Raw genomic sequence first — 27509 nt, 5'->3', positions numbered from 1 at the left:
TTCTAAAACATCTGGGCAGTAATGAAAGACTAGAATTTTTATAGGGAGTCTTACTGGACCTCTTTTAATTTAAAGCCCTTACATTGTATGCCTACAAATATATTGCTACAGTATAAATGAAATGTAGTAAGATTACCCGATAAAAGCTATTTCCTGTACACTCTGTCATGTATTTTATAGTGAATGTTACATATGGTACAGCACTTATTGAAATAGTTGGTATCAGCAAATATAGCAATAATATACAGTTGAATTTGTTTAGCTCCAGCAAATACTTCCCATTTTCTTTCTATATTACAAGAGCTTAACCTAGGAAAATGTGGGATGGCAGGACTTGAGCAGAGAGCGACTGATCTGCTATGGGACACCAAACAAAACGGTCTCTATTAGGCGCTTTTGCTGTACAAGAGAACTTGACACTCAGCACCTCGTATGTTGCATCTGCTCCTGACATGCTGTCCTGTCTTGAAGTATAGGCTCAGGATGCCTCCTCCTAGCTGTCAGCCACATTCTGACGGCTACCCGTGGTGACTTCTATGCAAATAGTATGAACATAACTTTTAAAAAAGTAAAAAAAAATGTACAGTCCCATGCTGAATATTTACATATATAATTTTCTATATTGTATTTTCGTGTCCTAGTCATAAATTTCAATCTAAAGCTTTTAATGACGTTGTATAAAAGAATACATTCAACAATTCTAGAGCTTGCAAAATACCTTTGCCCCTCTAAAAACATCTTCATAACAAGAATAGAGTGATTATTGAATCAATTTTGCTGTCTGGAAATAGAATGGAAAAACTAGTTGATTAAATAATTCAGATGTCTCTTAAGATGATTCTTTTATCGAGAAGAGTAGCAAAACATGAGATGGTAGCCAAGCAGGGTCTTCAAAGTGTTTCTCCAGCTCGGAGTGAATGAACTCTACATCGAGCAGTGGCAACCTGGCCTACATCATTTCTATGAATTTTAAAATACCATTCGACAACTAAAGAATGCAGTAGAGATTTTTTTGGAAAGGAGAAAATATGGAGAATATTTAGTTTGGGAAACAAAATGTGAAAGCTGTACAGCCACGTAAAAAGGAAAACCGCTCCAGAAGCACCCCCATTGCTCGGGCAAAAAGACAAAGGTGCTTTAGAATTTTCTTCATTAAACATTTATAATTTATCCTCTTAAATACCTTCACACAAAAATAGTTTTTGACATATACAGTATCTTTTTTCAAAGCATATTTGGCAATATACATCTACCAGCAATTTGGGTGTTATAGGTCAGCTCCATTTCTTTTTTCTTCCACTTTTCCTCTTAGCTTTGGACTTCTTTTCCTTCCTGTCACCTTGGTCTCCTTGGATATCACTTTTCTCTCTAGCTTTCTTTCCTGTCTCTGAGCTGCATATTCTGCTCGGCTCTGGACTGCCAGCCATGGGTCTCTTGTTCTTATATGAATTATGGAAATAAGGAAACCTTCGAATTCTTTTAAGACAGAGGCAATTAAGCAGCTAGGAATCACTGCGCTTTGAACAGAAAGCGATTCCCAGTGTGGAGGACGGAACAACAGAACGTGACTGACAGGACCTACTGGTGCGGGGTAGGAGCCTTGAGCTGAGGCTCTCGGTTTAAATACGTAGCCCAGTAGACTAAGTTAAAGATTCCGAACAGCAGCGGGAAGGCTATTCTTGACAGCCGGTCGATTTTGCTGACGCTGTTAAAGGTTTTCTTAGGTTCCGGGGGTTTTGTTTCAGGCTTCACTTCTTTGGGCTCTATCGTTGCACTTTTAGCAATGGTGGCTAAGCCGGGGTCACCCCTAGCCAAATTAGGGGTGTAGCTGGTTGCTGTTGGAGCATAAGTGTTGTTTTTCTTAATAAGTGGATCCTTCACTTTCTTTGGCTGTAGAAGGAAAAGCAAAGCAATTGTTTAACACACACACACACACAACACACACACCACTGTAAGAAGCAAAATTACAAGTTGCTGGCTAAACTGGCCCTTGCTTTGAAACTCAATTCTGTTTTTAGTTTGCCGGGCGCTGGTGGCTCACGCCTGTAATCCTAGCTACTCAGGAGGCTGAGATCTGAGGATCACGGTTCAAAGCCAGCCCGGGCAGGAAAGACTGTGAGACTCCTATCTCCAAGAAACCACCAGAAAACTGGAAGTGGTCCTGTAGCTCAAGTGGTAGAGCGCTCGCCTTGAGCTGAAGAGCTGAGAGACAGCGCTCAGGCCCAGAGTTCAAGCCCCACGACCGACAAAAAAAAAAAAAATCTCACTGACAGACAATACATTATATACCTTGTCATTAAAAAAAAAAGGAGTCTGCTGAGCACCTACTTTTTTGATGTCTGTAATCTTAGCTTACAGACATCAAAAAAGTAGGTGCTCAGCAGACTCTGTAATCTTAGCTACTTGGGAGGCTGCAATCCAGAGGATAGCAGTTTAAGGCCATCTTAATGCAGAAAATTCTGTAAGAATCTATACCAGTGGAAGAAGTTGAGTATCGGCTTGGCACCTGCCACCCCAGCTACAGCAGGAAGCCTAAAATAGGAGGATGGTGGTCCCAGGTACACATTCAGGCAAGAGTCAATGCCCAAACTCAAAAATGACCAGTGCATAAAAATTAAATTGTAGAAAATTAAAATTTAATTAGATTTTTGCTAGGAAAAAAAGTGTGAGCTGAGTTCTGGTGGCTCACATTGTAATCCTGGCTACTCAAGAGGCTGAGATCTGAGGATCAGGCAGAAAAGTCTGTGAGACTCTTACCTGTAATACACTATTCAGAAAAAGCCAGGTGTGGCACTGTGGCCTAAGTGGCAGAGTACTCGCTTTGAGCAAAAAACGGGTGAGGGACAGCTCCCAGGCCTTGAGTTCAAGCCTGAGGACTGGCAAAAAATAAAACGGGTGATTTCTTTCTTTTCAAAATAAATTATTTAAAATAAAAAAAAATGACCAGTGCAAAAATTGCTTGGAGGCCTGGCACAGTGGTAGAGCACTGTGAGAATCCTTGAGTTCAAAACCACATAAAACCTAACACAGAGAGAAATAAAAGAAGCGGAGTCTGTTTCTTCCCTGGTTTAATGCAGAATGGAATTAGGAGGGGCAGAGTGGTGTTATGCAATCTCAAGGTCATAAAGTGAACACCTCGACCTTCACCTACCACGAACGCCACTGCTGAGTGAGAACACTGAATGTCTGGTAGAGAGAGGCCCAGCTGGCGGCAGCTGTGGGAGGGAACCCCTACCCCAGCAGGTTGCTCCTACCCCCAAATCCTGAGCAAGTAATTGGCTGTTGTTTTTGGCTACTACATTTCAGGGTGTGTTGCTTTACAGCACTCAGTTGCTGAGCTAATTATTCTTTAATTATTAATTAATTAGTTGATGATCGCTCCTCATGTTTCCAGTGGGCAAAAGATACGTAGGACTATTTAGGATTCCCTTCGTTCAATCTCTGTTCAGTTTCACTTGCTCAGCCATGCTATGTGATGGATGAGTGAAGAACCTGGTAACATTTCTTCAGAAACGATCGGCTTAAAGCGATGTGGTCTGATAGAGTTGCCATTAGCCACCGGTGAACCCTGAGCCCTAGACTGTGGCTGGTCTGCTCTGGGTGGACTGTAAGAACATTTTACAGATCTTTTACATTAAAACGTTTTCATGTGTGGGGCACCGCAGGTGTGAGGAAGTGCCTACCTTCTCTGGAACCACACTTTTGCCGTCCCACGCATAGCCCCTCTTGGTGAAGTAGTTGACGGTGGCAAACTCAATCAGAGCGGAGAAGACGAAAGCATAGCACACGGCGATGAACCAGTCCATTGCTGTGGCGTAGGCCACCTTTGGGAGGGAGTTCCTGGCGCTGATGCTCAAAGTGGTCATGGTCAGCACAGTTGTCACTCCTGGAGGGAAAGAAAGCAAGCGAACTCTCATCCCCGGAGCTAAGAAAAGCAACAGCACTCTGTGCAAAATGTGGTTTGTAAGCCATCCCACTTTAGCTAGGAAGGGGGAGGAGTGAAAATCTGACCCCGGTGGCTTTTGTGGATTGTGGGAGATGTCTTGGAGGGATAAACCAAGGTTTGGTTGAGGAGCTGTTTGTTCATCCGCTCATGAACTTCTTCAAATGGGCACTTCCCCTATATGGCATGCTGAGTAGAATAGAAAAGAACATTCTTCATTGTACCCAGCTCTTGAAAGAGAAATCACAGATCTGTACTGCCGCTGATCCACAAGGAATATGTAAATCTTCAGGGTTTTTTTTTTTTTTAATATTCAACCAGAAAGCCAGTGATTGCTTGATAATTAAGAGATAAAGTGTTAGGATGATAATCTGTCACTTTATTAACTCTTTTTCTTTTACACTATTTTCTCCTGATTCTGAAACAACTGTCCATTTAGAGAAAATCCTGGGAGTCACATGTATGTATGCATGTGTATGCATATATACATATATACACATATACATATGCATACACATATATACATATTTACACATATACAAGTATATGTATACATGTGTATATATTTTATATATATATGCATATATTATGTATACATGTGTATATATATAGCAGGTTACATAAAACTATTACACACATATATACTGTATATATGTGTATATATAATAAATTTTACAGATTTGCTTAAAGTCAGCAGCTAAGAGACAAGCAAAATATAAACCTTAACCACAGGTCTGTCTGCTCTTTGCTTTTATGTCTCAATCTCTCTCATTCTGGAACTCCAGTGCAGGGATTTAAATGACCTACATTCAAGGTCGAAGCCATTTTCAAGTTAGTCTTTTCAATTTATTTAGGTAAGATGAATTACTATGCAAAAGATGATATTGTTGGATGTTCAACTAAATAGCTGATTTCATCAGTATCGCAAACTTCATCTACTCTATTAGAACGCAGTATATATATAACAGTTCATAATATATACTGTACTATAGTGTATTAGATACAGCACTGAGTATAATATTGCAAGGTTCCTCCTAGTCCATCTGAAAAACGTTTGAAAATACTCCACAGGAAACAGGTGACCTGCCGCAGAAGTAGTCTTGAGCTCCTCCATTGCTGATCCTCAACATGCTCCAGTAAACAAACACCTCCTCAGTCTCCAGAGCTCCAAACTGGACGGCTTGCTCTCCATTCTCCCCTTCTCTCCACCATCAGTATAATTCCCAGAGAGGGAGATTTCTGTCCCGTCACTCACAGGATTATTGTGAGGACCAAATGTAGTCGTATAAAATGATACTTTCAACACTATAAATAATGTATTGCGGTGGTAGGTCTTGTCTTTTCTTGTGCCTTAGGCTCGAGCCTGTGATTCTTCTCGTTAGAAAATCAGCTGGGTCACGTGGTAGGTGGTGAATATTTGTAATCTGTTTGCCACTAACAAATATTCCCTAGTTTTCCAGAATTTCAAGGCAAGATAGCCTAAGAAAGGATATCATCAAGAATAAATATGGCAAGATTTTTTTAATCAACATTTTATCTTTGACACATGGTCAGAGTTATATGAAATAGAATCACTTTGAGCTTTGGAGGGATTACAGAAAATTCTGGGGCACTGTTGGTATTATATAACTAACAATCATTTAATGAATATTGGCTGGAAAACAGCCCCCAAATTTACATATCAATACTAACTAGAGAAAATAACAAAGTAATTAAAAGTCAGTGTTTGGGGAACACAGCAACCCAGTTTCAAGTCCCAGTTGTGTAATTGCTGAGTGACCTTGGGACAACTGCTTCACAATCTTGGGTTTCTGGTTTTTGTTGTTTGATTTTTTTTCCTTGCTAATGGATTTTTTAAAGTCAAAAGCACAGTGCTGTTTGAGTGTTCAGTGAGGTAGTATAATCAAGTGTTTAGTTCTTAGGCTCAGAGTGACTAATGGCAAAATTAATGACTGTTATCACTGCAAATTTCAATATCCATTTGATAATTCTACCAGTAAAAAAATATTTTTATAGCAGCACTACAAAGTAATTTGCAATGGTTATGCATCCACCTAAAGTATCCATGGACTGCAAGCAATTAAATAGCACTAAAGCATAAGAGGTGTATGTGTGTGTTTGTGTGTGTGTGTGTGTCTTGAAATCCTTAGAGAAAAAAAGGAATAAAACTTGTTGATCAGCCACTAAGTTCTAAACATATATATATATATATATATATATATATATATATATATATATAGTATATATATATACACAACATATATATGCATATAGAGACAGAGAGAGAGAGAGAGCTCTATCTATATATAATCATTGTCTCACTGAATTATTTGAGCAACACTATTTCACTTTCCCTGAACTCTCACTTGATAGGCAACTGGAAATCAGAAAGATAAATTAGCTATTCCTGTACAAATGGCAGCTGTTGAGGCTGACCCTAAACTTGGAACTTCCTGGAAGTAACATGACAAACCCCATTGTCTACAAGTAAAAGAGTGTGGAAAGCCACGAGGACGACCTTTTATGAAGAAGCCATCAGCCTGTTGCATTCTAGATTCTTCTTTTGAAAATTAGCTTATAAAAGATAACTCTTGTTAGTTTGTTTTTCCTTTTTTTCGTATTCTAAGTACTGGAGATCTACTCAGGCACATATAAAGCTCAGAGTAATGTGCTAAGTTCAGGCTAAAAAGAATAGAAATATGTGTATTAAATAAATGTTAGAAGGCTAAAGGTCTAGGAAAGTTGTATTTGTGATCTGATTGAACTTAAACACTGGAAACATATAACGTGTTACACAGAAATACTTGGCCCAGCTGAATTTACACATATATAGTTCTGTTCTCAAAAGGGCAGGAGTCGATTGAGATATACAGTCACTGGAAATGTTAAGAGCAATGTTTTTGATATATAAAACATTTTAAAATGCCTCGGACAATTCCCAAGTAGAAAGGGTAGCGTCTGCTGGAGAGAGAAGGAGAAAAGATAGCACCTAAAAGAATCTTTTCCACTCAAGTGATGGCCTTACTCATCAACAATAAAAGAAAGCAAAACACATTCAAAACTCATCCATGTGTCCTGATTTAGATTTAATTTCCTCCTAAGTTAATGGGATACACAACACACGCGCACACACACACACACACACACGTGAGAATCTTACCAAAAGATCAGGCTCTGGGGATCTCAATACTTATTCATCTTGATATCCATTATAAAGAGAAATGAGTTTGAAATGAACTTTTCTTTTGCTCTAGAACTGGACCTGGTCTGTGTCTGTAACAAGTCTGCTGTCAGGGACAGTGCGCAGAGCTGGAAGCTCTGTCCTGTTTGAGATAAGAAACCTTTCAGGGTACTGGTGGTGGCACATCTGGAGGGAGGCCTGTCGCGCGCTCTCCTTCAGACCACAGTGTCTTCAGCACAGCAGGGCTATCACTGCATCTGTAGAGTAAACCTTGGCCATCGTGTCTTTCGCGGGTGAACATGTGATTATTACGTTTCAAGGAATGGCGTAGATGTTGTCATCGCAGTGGGATGGCGTGGAGGTAATTACAAGTATCAGCCCAGGGCACCAACTCTGGGGTTAAGTGCCTGTGTCCTGTCCTCACGCCCCACCGCCCCCCTCAGAGCTTCTGGCCCTCAGGCTACTTAGTGTAGTGTTCCTCTGGTTTCACGTTTCTGAAAGTAACATGATCGTATTTATAACAGGTAGGGCCGTGTTAGGGTTAAGTGACAGAAGATAGGTTAATTATATTGAGCAGTGCCCAGTGTAAAAGCACACTGCAACTAGCCTCTATGATTTTTATCATTTTTCCAATATCAAGTTCTAGAATTTACCCCAATGAGAAGAGCGGTCTGTGTTCAATTTGACATTGCATTTTGTTCCTAGCATATAGCATCATAGTAGGTTTCAAATAAAAACGGATTGAATGAATAAATATAGTGAAATACTTTCATCAATCTGATAACTACAATTGAAATAGGATACTGGATCAAACATAAACTGTATCAAATGTAAACTCTGAAACACAACACCAGGAGGGCAGTTTTCCCATTAGAGAAAGGTTGCCAACTTTGGTGGTGGGGCAGCAGGGGGGGGGGGGGCGGAAGGGTGGGAAGGGATGGGAAATAAAGGAGGAGGTTACAATGCTTGATAAGAAATGTACTCATTATCTTGCCCATGTAATTGTAACCCCTCTGTACAGTATTTTCACAATAAAAATGTTTATAATTTTTAAAAAAAGAGAAAGGTTGCTTGCCCTGTAAATAATTCTTCATCAGATTACTTCAATGATTTGGGTCACTTAAAAGGTTTTCATAGGATAACATGCATCTTTGTAATTCTTCAGTAGTGTATGTGTTAGGTGAAGCAGACAGCCTTCTATGGTCACGGTCAGTCATGAGCTCTCCCTCTTGAAGGAAACATGAGGGCTTTGGTTCTGTTTTTGTTTAGAAACAGGAATTTTATATGAGGAGGGATGTACTTTATGGCTGTCTTCTGAGAGTCTTTTCAAAGGGTACTGATAGATGAACTATTCCCAGTGTATTTGTTTGAATGTCTTTTAAACCTGCTCCCCTACACAAAAGCAAAAGTACTTAAAAATCAGATCAAATGTCATCAATGCAGTCCATCCAACTCTCTGAAATGGCTAGACAGACAGACAGACAGACAGACAGACAGACAGACAGACAGACAGATAGATAGATAGATAGATAGATAAAGAGAGAGAGAGAGAGAGAGGGAGAGAGAGAGAGAGAGAGAGAGAATGATTTTAACTACCAAAACAGTATTGTCCAAACTATAATAGGAATGACAACAATTCTTGGACCCTTGCCTTCAGAGTAACGTCAGAGCAAATCCAAGAGATTGCTTCAATCTCTTTGCCATATGGCACACGTGGTGTTCAGTGCCCTCTAGACCCTTGCTGCATGACACTTACCAAAGACAGTCCTCGCTGGCACCGACTCTCTGTTGAGCCAGAAGGAGACTTGTGAGAGGATGACCGTCATGATGCACGGCAAGTAGGTTTGAATCACAAAATAGCCAATCTTCCTCTTCAAGTGGAAGTGAGTCGTCATAACAACATATTCTCCTGGAGGGTGAGACAGATGGAAAGTTGAACAGTTTGAACTTGGAAAGCAAATTGTTACTGAGGTTTTTCCATTTGCAGCACAGTCCCTTCTCTATGTGACATCCAGTCACTGGAGATAAAGACTTTTGAACAAGAGAGAAAAGAAGCACTTTTATTAGACATTCAAATCACTATGAGCATGAAATTGAGTTTCCAGAAACCTCGCAGATACTCAAACCCCCTCACGTTGCTACACGAGATGTCTAGGGGAAAAATCTGATTGTCTGTTTGCAGATTGGCTTTAAGGATTTAATGTGCCAGATTTGGTTACATATATTAATATATACATAGAATAGAACCAGGCATTGGTGGCTCACGCCTGTAATCCTGCGCTCTGAGGATCGAGGTTTGAAGCCAGCTCAGGCAGAAAAGTCCATGAGACTCTAATCTCCAATAAACCACTCAAAAATAGCCAAAGTGGCACTATGGCTCACGTAGTAGAGCTGAAGGACAGTACCCAGACTCTGAGTTCAAGCCCCAGTACCAGCACCAAAAAAATAAAAAATCCAAAAGAGCAGACATCCAGGATGAACATGCAGAACTGGCTCAGGGTGTTTGTTGAAGGTGCTTTCGTAGGCAAGTCAGGACAGGCACATTTTAGTTCTAATACTTTTTTGGATCTAGAATGAGTAATTTAGATGGCCTGAAATCCAAAGCAAGGAGCAGAAGGAACACGTGTTTCCAAGTTTCCTTTCCCAGAGCATCCTAGCAGCATGAGTTCTTCGGCTCCCACCTAGATTTACAACCCATTTCTTAAGTTGCCAGAAAAAAAAATCTGTAAGTATACTGGATGTATTTCTTTTCTCAGTACTGGGGATCGAACCCAAAGCTTCACACCCTCCAGGGGAGCGCCCTGCCACTGAGCTCCGTCACGGCCTGTGACGGCTCTTGATCCAGCACTCCTGCCCAGCCTGGCAGCCTCAGCGCCCCCATGGTCTTTCTCCGCTTCAGACCCTGGCTTTATTTAGAGGCCAGGAACAGCAGATACACCACCCAAACTGCAAGAATGGTTTGTGTTTCTTCATGTTACATTTTTTTTCCAATTACAAATCCTAGAACTTCTTGTCCTGAGTCACCGAGAAGATAAGCTTAGCTCTCTGTGGGTGGAGAGAAGTAGATGTGTTCTGCATTAGAAAGCTTCATTCTATTTACAAGGGTTTCTTTTTCCCTCATTTTTTTTCTCCTTTGAACTTCCCCTGTGTAGTTTACACCTTTGTACAGACCTCTGGACACCTGACTTCAACCCCTATAAGATGACTCCCACTACTTAGTACCCCCTTGATCCCCATAAACAGAGCCTCTTTACAAATCTCACTCTGTAGCTAGGTACTGGTGGCTCATGCCTGTAATCCTAGCCACTCAGAAGACTGAGATCAGAAGCTCTTGATTTGAAGCCAGCCAGGGTAGAAAAGCCTGAGAAACTCCATCTCCTAATTAACTAGCAAAAATACCAGGCTGGAGGTAGTGATCCAGTGTTAGAGGACCAGCCTTGATCAGACAGACAGGGCCAGCTCTGCAAAGAGCCGAGTTAGATCTATAGCACCAACCCAAAGGAGAAAAATTACAGAGAAAAGGAAAGAAAAGCAGCCATCTGGCAGCTGGTTGCTCGCGTGGCACAGCCTTAAGTAACGAGTGCCCTTCACTCCTCCGTTTTCCCCACTCTTCTTCCACATTGGTAAATGTATTGGCAGGAGAAATGCATTGACTGTTTACAGGAGAGAATCATCCGCGCATTCATTCCTGCTCTCTCAGTAGTAATGATTACTAATGACAACACCTGCTATTTGCCAAGCGTCTCCTAAATTCTTTCAGCTTAATTTATAGCTGTTGTTTATATGTACCATAGTGTCTCGTATGTTTTATTTTAGTTATCTGTATGTTTATGCCCATCCTACCAAACTGAAAGAGAGAAGCAGTTCTTCAGATACAGCGTGACCCCACACGTCCTCCGAAGCCACACCTGTCTGTGATGAAATGGTCACACAAAACGAAATCCATGACTATCTGCATTTGAAGAATAAGCCAAACGCGAGCTAATTAATTTTCTATATTGTCTATATGCCTTTGGTGATGCCTTAAAGGTCAAATAAAAGAGAAAGGAGTGATCCAAAGATGAAAACAAAACTCAGAAAGCCAGTCTTCCAAAAGCTCAGCTAAAATACATTCCTGTGAGGACAAACCCCTCCTGGCTCTCAGCACCACAGGGTGCGCGTTATTATTCCTGACCAGTTGTTCCGGGTGCCCAGCAAAATGTCACCATCTCAAAGCAAAAAAAAAAATCCGTCTTTCCTATAATGCCAGGAAGATGAGTACCTACACAGGTCTAATTATTGTTTGTTGTGTGCGGTGTGGCATTTTTTTGCTGAGAGTCTGAAAAGAAGAGGGTGTTTTAGAGATCTAAGGAGCCACTATTTGACATTATGTTTGTTTTATAAACAAGTTATTTCCCTTACAGATTGTGGAAAGCATAGGAGGATTTGTAATATTTGGAAACATCTCCTTAAATTAAGTGAAATTTAAGGAGGGTTGGCACTAAAATTTTAAGTGAGGGAAAGAAAGGACAGCAACGTCTGAATCAAGTTGTAATAATTTAAAAATAAAACGAAAACACGACAACAAAATTGGATTGAGAGTCTAGACACCAAATGCTTATGCTCTAAGCATGTGAAATGCTTTTTCTCTAATTCAACAGTCTTGAAGACTTGCAAATATCCTTCTACATATCATCGAGCCCCAGGGGAACTGGGTAAATTAGATGTAACAGTATTTCTGATCTATTACAATATAAAATAAATGAGAGTAGAAGAATGGAAAAAGGGATGTAATGTGGCAAAATCTGTCAGTAATGTGGGGTTAGATCTGCCTCATAATATTCACTTTCCCAAATGTTAGTTACTAGAAGATAAATAATTCAAATGATTTTGCTTTGCTGATTTGTCCAATTAATAGAAAAGTATTTAGCCGAACTATTTTCCAGGATGCTTTGAGGAAAATGTGAAAGTAATTTTTTTTTAAAATCTGGTTCCCCTCTTACTCAGGTTACTAATTAAAAGATAGAACAACAGATATATACACTCTGACCAGCTCGGGAAATCAACCACTCAGCCACTAAATAAAGTGTTATTGCATGCTGAGTCCACAAAATGCTATAATATTCCTTCCAAGTTGTTTAAATTCAGTATTTCCTACAGATAAGACCATTTGAAAAGAAGTGCTGTATTAACGTATTTCAGACATTGGTGGTAGTATTTCAGGACCAGTGGTAGTCCACTTAACCTCGAGCTATTTCCTGATTTGAAATAGAAAAGAATTGACCAGGTAACCAGAGAGCACCTTTTCTCTTTCTCTCTTTTTTCTTTTTAGGTCTCGCATTCTATGTTTATAATTAGTTTTGTAGAAATCGTGTACTGGGCTTTATAAATGAGCGCCTCTGACTCTTTGAGGAGTGTTGATGATCACTGAGGCTCTGTGGTCAAAAGGAGTCAGTTACTTTCCTCAGTACTTTGACCTTAGCAAGGTCAACCTTAATCATATCATCCAGAAAAGCAGGGGTATCTGAGAAAAAAGGACCCATAGTTTCTTAGTCTTCTGTTCTGAGGAATGATGAAAGTCGCTCCGAAGGTACATCTTATTTCCTCAACTAACCTAGATCAGCTTTAACTTGGCAAATATGAGGAACTTGGGGTCATCACTGCATCTGTTTAAACACTGCTTGTGCATCCAGTCTCGTCGGCTTTTCAACACGCTTGTGATTTCTATGCCTAACGCTAATTTCATTTGCTTTACTTTTCTGCCTAAGTCATCGTGTGTGATCTGTGGTCACCATGGTGACTTTGTCAGCGATTCTCCTTAAAGAAATGCTTAGTGAGCGTCACAGGATGGGATGGGAGGGGCCTGGGGGTCTCAGCTGGGATCTAGTTCCAGTCACACCTCATCCTCCTCTACAGCAACATGAAGTTCCCTGGCCCCAGCCCCACCATCACTAATAGAAACATTCCAGAGTGTTTACACACCAGAAACCTCTAAGCAGCAGATACACGTTTTCCCACTTGAATCTCACAGCAGTTTATGAGTTAGATATACAGGAAGAGGTGAAGAGAAAAATGAACACATTTCTGAAACTCACAGAATCCATAAGAGATATAGCCAGCATTTGGATCCTGGCGGTGGTACACTTGGAGAGGATGAATGTTTCAAAGTCCTGTCTAGCAGTCATGTATGCTGTGTAACAAACAGCACTCACTCTACAGCCCCACAGCCCTAGATCTAATTCTACCTTTCCTTCTTTGTACCCGTGTGACCTTGAAACTGACCAAACATCCTTGGGGTGCAGACAGATATTCAGCCTATAAAATGAGGATAGTGATAATTTTACAATTCTAGAACTACTCTGTGAAGGTAGTAGAATAGAAGAATGCCAATATTAGTTCCTTGCCTCACTCACTTCCTGCCCGAAGGGCCGGTGTCTTCCATCTCTCTTATCTGGGTGAAGTCACTGTGTTTTACATAGAAAATGATCAAATGGCAGAAGAAACAAGTTGATAAGTGGATGAGTAATTGAGAATCGGGTTGATTTGGAAACCTGGTGAGAATTCACCACTCTGCCGTTTCCATCCTGGTTTTGCTCCTGTTCCATAAGATTCCATCAAGCTCATTTTTAGCTGTGGGAGAAGGGCATGCCTCTTCAGTGTGTGCACTCTGGATTTGTAAAACCCAAAGACGATGCTAGGATCCGCACGATTCTGTGTTCACTGTGTGTTGATGGTGGCAAGTAGGAAGCAGTTCATTTGTGGAGACTGCTGTCCCTGGGAGAAGTTCAGGTGAACACAGAGGCCTTTTATCTAACCATTTTCATGGGCTCTCTTCCTCCATTATTCTCTAGACTTCTGGAAGAAACAGTGAGATATTTTCTACCTACAAAGTAGGTAGTTTGAATCCTTAGGGAGCAATAGGTGAAGTACGTCTCAAGTTGTTTACAGACATGGGAACGAGGGGCCATGGAGGGCTCTGGTGACGTGGTCAAGGTTCTCAGGACTGGAACTGGAGGGAAGGCCGTCCTCCTCCAGCCTTCCCGATTGTCCTACTATTGCACGCTGCTCCTGCTGGTCTCGTCACCCTCCAGCCTCCACCCTGATACCAATGCATGGAAACCTGCTGCATCTGATACTCTGGTACTCTGTCCCCCAGCACATGCAGACGGGAAAAGTGAAAAGCCAGCTCCTGAAGCAGGCCTCCTTCAATTATCTAGGTTATCTCCAGATGTTCATTAACAGGGCCTCTGGTGTACCCGCTGCCACGGGAAATCACAGGGATACTGAAGACAGGCATGGCCCCTGACCTCGCCCGAAGGGTTAATCACAGCACTTGCCACCCATTTCCATAATTGCAGTCTACGTGCTGTCTGCTCAGAGAGTCCACATTCCGAGAGAGCAAGGTCTGTGCCTTCTCTAGCAGTGATTCTCTAGGGCCTGTCATCATATCCAGCTTATAATAGCATCCATGTTTAAGAAATAAACATTGCTTATTTTAGTATCTGTTACAACACAACAGACTGTAAGAAAGACAAATGTTTAACATTTTCCACCTTGGGGTATTTTCATAGCTCTGTATGCCATTTCAAGTTAGCCACTATGGAACATTCTGCATCATTTTATACTATCCCTTCCTTCTTTCCCTCCCAGTCCCCCTCCCTCCCTCCCTTCCTTCTTGTGTTTCTTCCTCTGCTGGGGATCAAACCCAAAGCCTTGGACATGAAGCAACTTCTCTACTACTGAGCCACGTGCCTGGCTACAAGCTCATCTTTAATGCAACAGTGTTTCCCATTTTCAAAACCAAGAGATAGGAATATTTTTGAACTTCTAAGATAACTGTGGGTTCTTAAAGCAGTACTTACTCAACAATCATGGTAAGAGATAATGAAAAAAAAATGAAATGTGTAGTGATTGTGCATGTCCCAAGATAAAAATCTAATATTTAAAATAACTTTTATGAGAATATTAATATCACTATCCTTAAACACTACTAAATTGTCTTTTTTAAACAAATCACAAATCAAAGTAAATGACATAAATTCCAGTTTTCTAAGACACCTGTGAAAATAATTTGTTGGCCCTTGAAAGTATTTCAGGAATTGAATGTTTTAAAATATTTACGGGGAATGGAAGTTTATGTACGGGGAATGGAAGTTTACCTAATTGTTAAAAAGTCAGCTTTTATTTATAATTATCAGGTCCCATAATCAGATTTAAGACAGTTAGGATGTTGCTAACCTCATTGTTTGAAGGAACTTCAAAAATTCAGGCCCAGCTTTTTTTTTTTTTTTTTTTTGGATCAGGCTTTGGGCTTGAACTCAGGGCCTGGGCACTGTCCCTGAACAATTTTGCTCAAGGCTAGTGCTCAAGCACTTTGAGCCACAGCTCCAGTTTCCATTTTTGACTGGTTAAGTGGAAATAAGAGTCTCGTGGGAACTTTCCTATCTGGGCAGGCTTTGAACCATGATCCTCAGATCTCAGCCTCCTGAGCAGTGAGGATGACAGGTGTGAACCACCAGGACCCTGCTTAGGTTCAGCTTTTTAATAGTATCTAATGCAACTAGAGGATATCACAAGGACATCAGTGACCCCTGTCAGAGAGGGTGGCACTGCCACTGTTTGACCTGGGTGACCAGCGTTGTGGCTACATCTCCAGTGGCTTTAGCCTGAGGAGCTCCAGGGGTAGACGTATAAATGGATTTGTACAGCAGCTGATGTTTGAATGTCTGACTGTACCAATCATTGTGAAAGGCTCGCCAAGATTCATTAGTTCATGACAATAATGGGGTGATCTGGAAGAGATTCCTACAAGAGTCATGAAAGGCCAACGGCACTTACCTGTGCTCGACTGAACAATGCCAGAGTCTACGGTCTGTCCAAGAAGGTCATACTGGTTTAGGCGGGACCCATCTTCTGCCACCACCACGGATCGAGCCGGCTCTCTCGTCCACTCGTAGACCACTTCTGCTCTTGTATAAGCGTCTAAAAGGAGAGGATGGGCACTATCAATGCATTTTCGCCTCATTGGTTCTCCTAACTGGTTAGTGTGTTTTATCAGCTTCCTATTTGCAATCTCCTGGTTTCAGGGCCCAGGCTAGGAGAGGAACACCTGTGCTCATTCTCTTGGGAATACCAAAACACTTGTTTCTCCTTTCAGCCATTTGCTCATTTGCCCAACAGATGATCGTTAAGTATCTACGATGGACCCAGTTCTGTGCTAGGCATACAGTAATGCACGAAAACAAGGTTGCTGGTCTTAGAGGATATACATTAAAACCATACACACCTAGGGAAAGGGTCAGAGACTGACTGGGGAACCATTTCAAGTCAGGTGATTGACATGGGGGGAGGGGGTCTCACAGGAGCTGATGTCGATACAAGTGTCTGATCAGCATGATGGGGAAGAGCTTAGGGAAAGGGTGTTGTAAGGGACTGATGTTCATTAACTGTTTCATTAAATGGCAGATAACTTTTTAAAAGGAAAGCAAATGTTTCTTCTCTTGTAAGAAAAAGCCAGTGCATTAGAGGAAAACCTTTTCAGATTGAAAGGCAGGAGAGAGAACAGAACAAGGTCCGTAGCTTGGATCCACAGTACATCAAGCCAGGAGCAAGTTAGGATCAATGTGAAAAGTAATTCTAGAAATACTGTTGCCGAGTCTGCCCCTTGTTTCTTGGTGATGCTTTTCCTTGTGCAGATGGTGGTGATGACGGTAGGTCACCTTCAGTCTAACCATTTCCTGTGAGAGGTTTGGTCACACATCTGATATCCACAAAGACTGGAGTGGGACAGTAACAGAACAGCAACAGGGAGGAGGAGAAGTCCTAGACTTGGGATTCCCACTTAGAGAACCTGTGCTGCTGGGCGCCCGTGGCTCACGCCTGTCATCCTAGCTACTCAGGAGGCTGAGATCTGAGGATCGCAGTTCAAAGCCAGCCAGGCAGGAAAGTCCGTGAGACTCTTATCACCAATTAAAAAAAAAAAAAAAAAAACACTAGGAAAAAAACGGAAGTGGCGCTGTGGCTCAAGCAGTAGAGCGCTTGCCCTGAGCTGAAGAGTGCAGGGACAGCGCCCAGGCCCAGAGTTCAAGCCCCACAACTGACAAAAAAAAAAAAAGAACCTGTGCTTCCCATAAGTGGAAATACTACTTGCTCTTCTCTGGTCAAATACAAAGGGATATTGAAGTAATAAGGAATATTACAGTAGAGAAAATAAGCTATTTCCAGGGCATGAGGGCATGAAAGCCAAAGTTGGCCAAAGCTCCACTCATTGGCCAGTGGCCAGTTCTTTCCTTAGTGGACACAGTCCCCAGGGCCTGAAGATGTTTTAATCCATTTTAAATGGGAAAATAAAGTGGATACATTCTAATCTGGACTATATTCCTGTTTATTCTGACATAATCATTGCATATAACTTGAATTTTGTTTTGGAGGAATGGCTCCTCATGGCTCTTCCCCCACCGTTCCCAGAGACCAGGCTTGGGGGCTGTGTCCTGATCCGTCTTCATCTAAGCTGGAATACTATGCAATGTAAAACCATGAAGCTGCCTGGAAAATAATATTATTTCATATCTGAGACAGAGTTTTTTATTCAAGAGATCTCTTCTTCAAGTTGATGTGAGAGAAAAAAACGTCATCAACGCTCTGTGTTTTTCTGTAGGAATCCTATCTGCTCTGACATCATATATAGATCGGTTGATAATCAAATATCTCTAACACAAATTTTTCCAAGGAGTCTGAAAGAATATAATTTAGTAGTTCCTGAGAGGGATGAAGGTGACAAACAGATATTTTGGAATGTGTTCGTATTGACTCTTCAACTCTTTCGCTGTTGCCTTTATTGGCCTAAAGAGTGAAATGTGTCAGCTTTTGCATATCATGTGAGAAGAGTATAAACTAGGATCTTTTAAGTCTCTCAGAGGAGCACAGAACACACTAGTTTGAGAAAGATTGCATTATTATGGACTTCAAAATCCCTACATGTAGCCAAAACCTTTTTTTTTTTCTAATTGAATTCTTAAGAAGACACACTGAGTAGAAGAAACTCAGTATGGACTGACTTCAGTTTACACAGTGTCCTCACCTTTCACAGATGGTAAACTGAGGCACAGAGCACTGAATGACTAGTGGGAAAACTGGGGTAACAATGGGGTAACAGGTCATGCATTCTACTCCACTGTCATTTGTAAGATTTTTGAGGCAGACACTGTGTATTCGATGCTCATAAGCCAGGCAAGTATAGTCGGTGTTCAGGGCGTTAGCGATGAGGCAGTCCACAAATGGATTAGCTGTTAGCAGCCATGGCCAGAGCCGATTGTAGAGAGCCACGGAGCCTGGCACCCCTGGTTTCTCATTCCATAGAGCTGTGGCATTCTTCACATGCAGGTCCTCAGGACATCCGCCACAGAGCAGCTGTGACAACTCATTGGGGGTGCCGGTCACTTCTTACTAGCAAAGAATGCACTCAGATGGCCAACGCAGACGATTTGCAGTAGAGACGTCATAACCTCAAGGCCTAAGACTAATAGATCCTACGGATTCCTCAGATTCCAGTATCTAGAAATATTTCCTATGGAAATTTACTTTATTTCAGTTTTACTGGGGTTTGAACTCAGGGCCTTCTGCTTGCTAGGCAGCCTAAGCCATTGCCCAGTCCCTTTTGCCTTCACTGGTTTCAAGCAAGGTCTCAGGTTTCAACACGGGTCACTCTCAACTATTTATGCTTTCATCTGTGCTTCCTGTAGAGGTAGGATGACAGAGATGCCCCGCCGTGCTTGGCTGAGATGGGGTCTCTCTAACTTTTTGCCTGATTTTGAACAACAACTCTCTTGAGTAGCTGGAATTACAGGCATGAGCCACCATGCTGGGCTGAGATGTCTTAAGCCTAAGGAAAGGAAGATATAATTAAAATAGTCTAAAACTACTTAGTCATAGATTTCGAACTCTGTTTCCCAGTCGCATTACCTAAGGAAACATGATGGAGATACGATGATCTGGCCAGGGTTACTCCAGGACTCGGTGGTGGTACAATACTGGAATGGTAGCTTGAGTATTGGAATAGCAGAGTGTAATTGGTATTATCGCTTCTCTATTGTCGGCCTCCGATTTCCCATCTGCAGGAGGCAGCTGAGCTAAATCATGTCTGAAGCTATGTATTTGCCAGAATTCATCTAAGTTTCTATTCATTCTCTCTTTTGTCTACAAGGCACCATGCCTCATAACCGGTCAGATAAGAAGCAGACAATTACGAAGAGCTTCCAAACCCGACATTTGCCTGGATCTTAACATCAGAATCCAGCACCCGAGTCTCTCGTTTATTCCTTATTTAGTCTGTATTGGCAGTACATTCTAGGCCTTGGACTCAGGTCTCTGACAGGTAGGCAGAGGCTCTACCACCTGAATCATGCCACCAGCTCTTCTTTGCTCCACTCACTTCTCAGGCAGGATCTGGTGTTGCTCTGGGGCTCCTCCTGTCTGGGCCCCCTGGGCAGATGGAACTACGGGCATCCTTCACCAGCTCCTTCCTGGGCTGACCCTAAACTGTGGTTGTCTTGCTCTCTGCTTCCCTGGCTCTGATCCTGGGGGAGCGGGGGGGCGTGTGGAAAGGAGCCCCTCTCTTCACCGTCCACGGGGAAGCGTTCTCTCCCTTCCTGAGCCCCTCTGGTGCATCCTCCTTGCTGACATTTTAGCAAGGTCTTTGCTCCAGAAACCAAGTCCCACCAATTTGCATTTGGCTGAACAGGCTAATCCCGCCACAGTGGAGCAAGGGTTGAGCATCCAGGCCGAGCTCCCCTCCTCTCTCCAGGCCGGGTCTGCGGGGAAAGCCAAGTTTCTTAGCTGGATTTGCCCACACCTCACACCCCTCTTCTCCACAGCCTGAGCCCTGAAGACGCATCTGCAGGCCGATGAGTACGATCTTTGTACAATCAGCAGGTAGTGCCAGAAATCGTCGCGTTGAGCTCTGCATTAGGAAATGCGTTCCGGGGGCCCTGCTCTCACAAAAGTGGCATGCGTCAGAAACTAAATGCACTAACCAATGAATAAAAGTAATAACACTTTGAGAAGCAGCCTGAAATTAATGTGCTCTTGAATCAAGCAGGCTGAGATCGATAGGACTGTCGCCAAATGTCTACGACATAGCCAAAGAAGGCCCTGGGGATATTTATGTTTAGATAAGAATGGTGGTAGGCCTGTCCAGCTGTCAAGGGTAGAGTTAATGCCGGCAGAGCAAAGATCCCGTGCAAAGGCACTGAGGCAGATAGCTGCTTAGGTGCTTTTCTTTACCTCCAGTTTTCCTGTGTGATTCACTAGTTGTTTTCCACGCACAATCCATTTCTTTCTTCCTAAAATTATCTCCAAAATTATTCAGGTTGCAAGTGTACCCAGATAAAAATATTTTTCTTCCCAACCTCCTTCTCAAATAACATTGGCAACGTGACACACATTTAATTAATGGGATATGAGGAGAAGCCTGTTAGGATTTTAGCATGAGCTTTTATCTTTTCTGATAAAGGTACTCTTTTATTTTCCACCAATGTTTCATCCGCTTCTTGAAAAGAAGGTGCCATGGCTGGCATTTCAGAAGTCAAAACGAGCAGCCCACCACCCATCACTTCCCTCCATCCACCTTATATGAAAATATAAACTACATATAAAATATGAAACGTTTATCACATGTAAACAGCCACTCTTACTAGTGAAATAAATCCTAACAACTGTGTCACCTTCCTGAGGCACTCAAACACATACCATTTAATAGTTGATATTAAATATCAACATAACCTCCCCTGCAGGAAAGGGAGCCAGTGTTCGGGGGACACAAAAGTGACCCCGATGTAAAGCGCATGTGTCCTAGGCCGCAGCCGTTCCTCCATGGCCGCGCTGCCTTCCTGCACCACCGCTGGGCTGTCGTGAGAGGCCCGGACCCCGCGGGCCCCTCCCCGGGGGACTGCACGCGGACCAATCCGGTAGGGGACCGTCAGGGGGAATCCCGATGATCTAGAACTTTCTAACAAGAACCTCCACTATGGAGAGCCCTTTCTCTCTTGTTCTATGCTGCTTCTGAAGACCTTTCATCTGGCACTCGGGTTAGGTAACTTCAGGCCAAACCCGTCAGCCAGGAGGAGGGGTAAGCGGGAACTCAAACAGAGACCCGGCCATGGCGGCCCCAGGGCCTGTCAGTGGTTGCCGGGACAGCCCAGCGCCCAGGGGCCAGGCCGAGGACCCGAGGAGCGCCCAGCGCCCAGGGGCCAGGCCGAGGACCCGAGGAGCGCCCAGCGCCCAGGCCCCGCAGCCCAGCGCCCAGGGGCCAGGCCCAAGGACCCGAGGAGCGCCCAGCGCCCAGGCCGAGGACCCGAGGAGCGCCCAGCGCCCAGGCCGAGGACCCGAGGAGCGCCCAGGGGCCAGGCCCCGCAGCCCAGCGCCCAGGCCCCGCAGCCCAGCGCCCAGGCCCCGCAGCCCAGCGCCCAGGCCCCGCAGCCCAGCGCCCAGGCCCCGCAGCCCAGGGGCCGGGCCGGGTCAGACCCGCCCCCCCCAAGTCTCTGCAGGGAGCACGGGGGGGGGGGTCACTCACAGCTTCCGAACTTGAGCGGGCAGGCGTGGGCGTCCATGGGGAAGTCCTCCAGGTGCATGGGGCACTCGGCTCGCACGGTCAGCCTAGGGCAGGACACACACGGGTCAGGAGAAGTCAGACGCGAACCCGCAGCTGGCGGCCACCTCCGGGCTGAGGCCTGTCCCCAGGGGCGTCGAAGCGGGGCGCGCGTGCGGGCCGAGGCGTGGGGGGCCTCCCCCCACCCCACCGCGGACGCGGGGGGAAGAGGTCCGCCTGCGAGGCCCGCGTGCGCGCCTGGGCCTGAACCCCGGCCTGCGCGCTGTCCCCAGCTCTTCCGCTCCGGCGAGCGCTCTGCCCCGGAGCCACCTCCCCAGCCGCGGTCACGGCTTTGAAAAGAGAAGTATTCAGTGTTTCACGCAACGTGTCTGATCTCACATGACTACAAAGCAATTTGTAGTCATCTTCTCCATAGGACCTGGAGGTTCCAGCCTCGCCCTGGCACCCGGCGGAGCTCGGCAGCGCCCTCCCCCGGGGTGCAGGCCACGCCCCTCACCTCTGGTGCAGGCCACGCCCCACGGTCCAGGCCACACCCTCCCCTTGATGCAGCCGATACCCTCCCCACCTAGATACAGGCCCCCACCTAGATACAGGCCACGCCCCAGGTGCTGGCCACGCCCCCGCCGTGCATGGCCACACCCTCCCCTTGATGCAGGCCACGCCCCCTGGCACACGGCCACGCCCCCCACCTCATGGTGTAGAGCAAGGTCCCATCCTCGGTGATCCGCAGCAGCTTGTTGGGCATGGTCATGTTGTGCGCCACAGACTTCTTCCCGTTGTGGAAGAAGGTGTCCGGGGTCCAGATCTTGCTGGCCATGAGGTTGTTCAGGCGGAGCACTGTCATGGGTCCTTTAAACTTCAGCCGCTCATCCTTCCAGCTTTGCCGGAAAAACACGTCTATTGTATACTCCTGGGCGGTTTGGGGAAACGGAAAAGAGGACACGGTGTCCTATCCTGCAAGGCCAGTAGCTTGCAAAGAGAGCGGCTGTCGTCATGCCGGAAGCAGAATAGAGGTTAGATGGTATTTCCAGAAGGAAACCGCGGTGGCGTGGGCACACTGGCTCCTTCTTACAGACCATAGGGTGGGGTGTGGCTGAAGGGATAGTATGTCTGCCTAGGAATGGAGTTCAAAACCCCAGCACCACCCCAGGAAAGAAGTAACATGTAATCCCTGATATATTTATTGGATTAAAAAAAAACATCCCCAATGTTCACCTTGTTGTGTATGTCAGATGAAGTTAACCTACCACACTGCAGCACTAGAAGACACAAAATGCAATGCAATGAAAAGAAAAGTCATGTTAGAAGGCAGCATGATCAAGAAAACCCTTCAATTAGGTAATCCCAGTCATAAAAGTAAAGCAGAGTGTTCTGTGGGGGCTCCGCCCGAAATTAACAACCAAATCCTAGGCAATCATAGGTTTAAAGTAGGTATAAAAAATCTCATCTCCTTTTTTGGCTAAGTAAACATTTTTTTCACAGATAATGTATATAGACTTCCAATCCTCCTACACAGAGAAGATTATGAAAATAAGATATCAATATCCACTGGTAATTAGGATTCCTTCCAGAGAGCATGGGAGTTGAGGGGAATAGGAGGGGAGGGTAGGGAGAAGAGAGGAACGAGAGGAGAAGGGAAGGGGAGAGGGGTGGGGAGAGAGAGGAGGGGAAAGAAGAGGAATTCAGAATGGGCCCATGTGGGCATGTTTATGGGGTGTGTGTATATGTGTGATTGTGTTAGCTAAGTCCCATGAGAAATGTGTGAGCTTCATCATCATTCACAGCCATTTATTTGAATAAACACAGCATTCCTTATGGCAGGAGCCACAGATAGCACCTGCCAATCTGAAAATAACCAACGTGACTTACCAGCGCCTAAGAATGAAAGAGTAGTACTCCTCCTTGCAATGCCTGTCTCCTGGCATTAAGTTTGGAGCTCAGTGGTTTAGAATAAAGATGACCACATTCATTCATCTCCAAAGGCTCCAAACCAGAAGGAACACTAACTTGAAAACATCACGCCATGTGATTTGAATCCTCTAAACTCTGGTGCATCCGAAAGCAGCTGGTTTTGTGGGTTATTCTTAATCTTAAACATACCTTCTTCAGGACAGAACTAGTGTCAAGTGTTCAGGCCTTGTGTGTATGAATTTCACTACCTGCCTCTTCAGGGGAATTAAGAAAGATTGGGTAAGGACTGAATGAAGCACTATCCTCTGGCTGAACTCCTTAACTTGTGGAGGAAACCACATTGTTCGTGAATAGTTTGCAACGTGCCAGTCATCATGCTCATTACTGAGATACCAAGAAACCGCCTGATGCCATTCCGTTGATGTAGGCCATGCAAGCTGCCTCATTTCTTAGGATTTTCTGTCTGGAGTTGGCAGGTGAAAGTCACCATGATCCATGACCAGAATTTACACACGGCAAACATTTGCTAAGCATCATTAAATTCAGCAGAGAGAGAAACTGTTTAGCCCTGAGTGCTGTCAGATGCACTCATGGTGGATGTGATGAGCTTGGAAGAGTATTTCCTTGGAGGAGAGGAGTGGGAGGTGGAGTAGGGACTGCATGGCCAAGGGATGGGATGTGACAGTGCTGGTCTGTCAGGGAAGCAGGTGGATAGATCTAGTCTGGACCCTGCATTTTCTCTTCCTCTGAACAAGAGCTAGATTTGTGGGAGATGATGTGTGACGCATTTTATCTGCTCTCCAACTGAGCCAGTCAGTCTGCTCCGAAGTACAGGAAAATGGCCACTTATAAATTAAGATTGCAAAGGTGTTCAAGCTGACCAGACCCCTACAGATCTAAACTATTGTCTCCTTTGTCTGCTTCTTCCAGGAATCTGGGTTGCTAATAACATAATTTGAATATAAAATAAGCTTAAAATAGATTTTTATTATCAACTCTTTGGCAAAACATATCTCAAAGACAATGATTCCATTACAAAATTAGGACTTAATGAGAGTCCTAATAAATACAGGTTTAGTGTGTTGACATCAGCCCGGCTTGACTCGGCTACTGGCGCACAATGAAATTCTCAAATTCATTTCAGACATTCTTTCCTCAAATGCTTCAGTAGCCTGTCTCTCTCCCTCTCTTCCTCTGTTCCTGTGTCTACACACACACACACACACACAACAACAACACTATGAAGTAAATTTCTTTCTAATTTTCCCTCTGTTCAAAGCAGAAATAAAAGTTGAATGACACAATTGAGGGTCGGTCTCAGCCTAACTGAAAGTGTAAATACATATCTATATTATAGATATAGATAGAACTAGATATAGACATATATTTGAGGGGAGGGTCAGTTGTAGGGCTTAAACTCAGGGCTTGGGCTCTGTCCCTGAGCTTCTTTTGTTCAAGGGAAGTGCTCTACCATTTTGAGCCACAACACCTCTTCTGGTTTTCTGGTGGTTCATTGGAGACAAGAGTGTCATGGACTTTCCTGCCCAGGCTGGCTTTGAACTGCAATCCTCGGATCTCAGCCTCCTGAGTAACTAGGGTTACAGGTGTGAGCCACCAATGCTGGGCAAGAGGGTAATTATCTCCCCCCCACATGCTGTGAAAACTGTCCTTGTGTGACCGCCTTAGCAATTAGGTGGCCTTGGTGGCCCTGGCCAGAGCATGACCTTGCCCCAGGAGGCAGTGTGCATTGTTCAGTAGATTAACAACAGAATTGGTATCTGGGCCAAGGCGGGCCAGACCCCTCTTTCATGGAGTTGGAAGAGGAGTCAGACACCAGGGTCATCGGTGACTATGGACAGAGATTCTCAAGAACAGACACCTCAGGTACTCGCCACCTTCTCGCTAACGCTGTTTCCTAACCTATGAAATAGAGAGCATCAACCTGACTGTAACTAGAAGCAGGTTCATACTGGAGAACGGCTGTACGGATTCCTAGAACACAGGAAGCGCGCCGGAAATTTTACAGTCCATTAGTTATCTCTCACTTTATCATTTTGTCAACAAAGATTTGTATGCAGCGGAAAGCAAAGAGTGGTTGTTTCTTTAGAAAAGCTGCAGGGCAGGAAAACCCTGAAGTAAGTGGAGAAGCAAAGCCTCCTAAAACACGGGACTTTTTGAAAGAGAGCCTGAGCAACTAGAACATTCTGCTAAAGTATATGGTAGATTTCCGAGTTCCCGTCCCCAGCCCAGGGGCAAGGCTCTCAGAGCTACTCTGCCTCCTAGTGCAGGTCCTTGGCCAACGTGAGCCTTCTTGTGAAGATTCGTGACAGCGCATCCTTATGTTCCTAAATCAATCTCATTCTGAAGTGTTCTCACTCCACCTTGCACCGCCATCTGTACGTGCCTGGACTGAACACGTTTTAAGCACTCTAGAAAACAGGGCCGATCACGGAGCTGTCTGGATATTTCTGTCACAACCTAGTGCCCTGGGAATTTGCTGTTTGATAGCCAATTAATGGTTTTTAAAATAAACTGAAGGAGCTGGCCTCGTTTTGTGTCCTATTCCAGATGAAGTAGGAGGCCCTGGGGCCCGGGAGTCGGGGGGGGGGGGCAGAGGGGAGGAAGGCCCGGGCTACAGTTGGTACGATTCACCAATGGGTCACTCTGTTTTGGCAAGAGTGGATGAGAATTATGCTTGGCTGAGAGGCTTCCAATGAGGGCTTGTGAGTATGGTTTACAGAGTTCTATCATGGTGTCTTACATTATAGATTCAGTTGTGGTAGACACTGTTACTGATTTTTATTAATTAGGTATTTTATTCTCACATTCAAAATGATAATACTTTTTCTCATTTTTGAAATGCATAGCTTTATCATTTTGATTTCGATCACCTCTAAATCACACTGCCCCTCCCCCTTTAAACATGACCCTCCCATCATAACGTGGTTTAACTGATTCATCTTCTATAGCATGGGGAGGTGATCAGGGACAATTTCCCTTGCCACTTAGCTCATCCATTGCAGGCCAACGCCTCATTTGATCCCTTGGGAGAATAACTCAAGTCCTGTCTGTTTCAGGAGTGTCAGGCTGTGAGCGTGGTACAGGCGTGGACACTGTTACACTCGTCTAGTACTAGATCACACTGCACACAGAACGTCAGTTATGAGGATACCCATGGGTTAAGGTGCATGACAGATCCTAACTCTCTTTCTAAGACAAAATAATCTAATGGAGGGCCAGGAAGGTGGCTCAGTGGTAGAGCGTTTGCCTTGCATGCATGAGGCCCTGGGTTCGATTCCCCAGCACCACATAAGCAGAAAAAAAAAGCCGGATGTGGCACTGTCGCTCAAGTGGTAGAGTGCTAGCCTTGAGCTGAAGAGCTGAGGGACAGTGCCCAGGCCCAGAGTTCAGGCTCCATGACCAGACCCAAAAATAAAATAAAATAATAATCTAATAGATCCTGAAATCTCAATGAATCTGAGACAAACGCTCTTCAAGGGAAGAGAAAAATTTGACAGCACTGGTGTTTGAACTCAGGGCTTCATGCTTACTAGTCAGGCAAGTTTGAGCCATGCCTCCAGTCCTCTTAGCTCTGGTTGGTTTTGAGAGAGAATCTTGCTTCTTGCCCAAACTGTCCTGGACACTGACCATTACAGACCTGTTATCTAGCACACATGGCTTTGTTGTTGTTGAGAACAGGGGTGGGCTCGTGTGAATTTTTTGCTAGATATAGCCTCAAACTGTGATCCTCTTGATCTCAGCCTCCAAGCTGCTAGGATGGTAAGCATGAGCTACCACACCTGATGAGGAGCTAATGTTTTAATCACAGGTGGCTTCCTTCTTACAGTTTCCGAAAATATCGATTGCTCTGTTTTGTGAGGCACCATACC

General features: G+C 44.2%; 1 protein-coding gene across 1 annotated transcript in view; it reads right to left on the bottom strand.

Annotated features, from left to right (window-relative positions):
• Positions 1-447: 447 nt before the first annotated feature.
• Gabra1 (gamma-aminobutyric acid type A receptor subunit alpha1) overlaps positions 448-27509 on the bottom strand; it is a 43756-nt gene continuing 16694 nt past the window's right edge. Inside the window, exons 5-10 of the mRNA XM_042699579.1 lie at positions 22398-22618; positions 21673-21755; positions 15942-16085; positions 8881-9033; positions 3684-3886; positions 448-1890 (exon numbers count right to left, since the gene is read on the bottom strand). Coding sequence (XP_042555513.1) covers positions 1579-1890; positions 3684-3886; positions 8881-9033; positions 15942-16085; positions 21673-21755; positions 22398-22618 — 1116 coding nt within the window. The 3' untranslated portion in view covers positions 448-1578. The remainder of the gene's footprint in view (positions 1891-3683; positions 3887-8880; positions 9034-15941; positions 16086-21672; positions 21756-22397; positions 22619-27509) is intronic.

This window comes from Dipodomys spectabilis, unplaced genomic scaffold (assembly GCF_019054845.1).
Source record: "Dipodomys spectabilis isolate Male_0828 unplaced genomic scaffold, ASM1905484v1 ptg000258l, whole genome shotgun sequence".
NCBI classification, from domain to species: domain Eukaryota; kingdom Metazoa; phylum Chordata; class Mammalia; order Rodentia; family Heteromyidae; genus Dipodomys; species Dipodomys spectabilis.
This window is presented reverse-complemented; position numbering and strand designations above follow the sequence as displayed.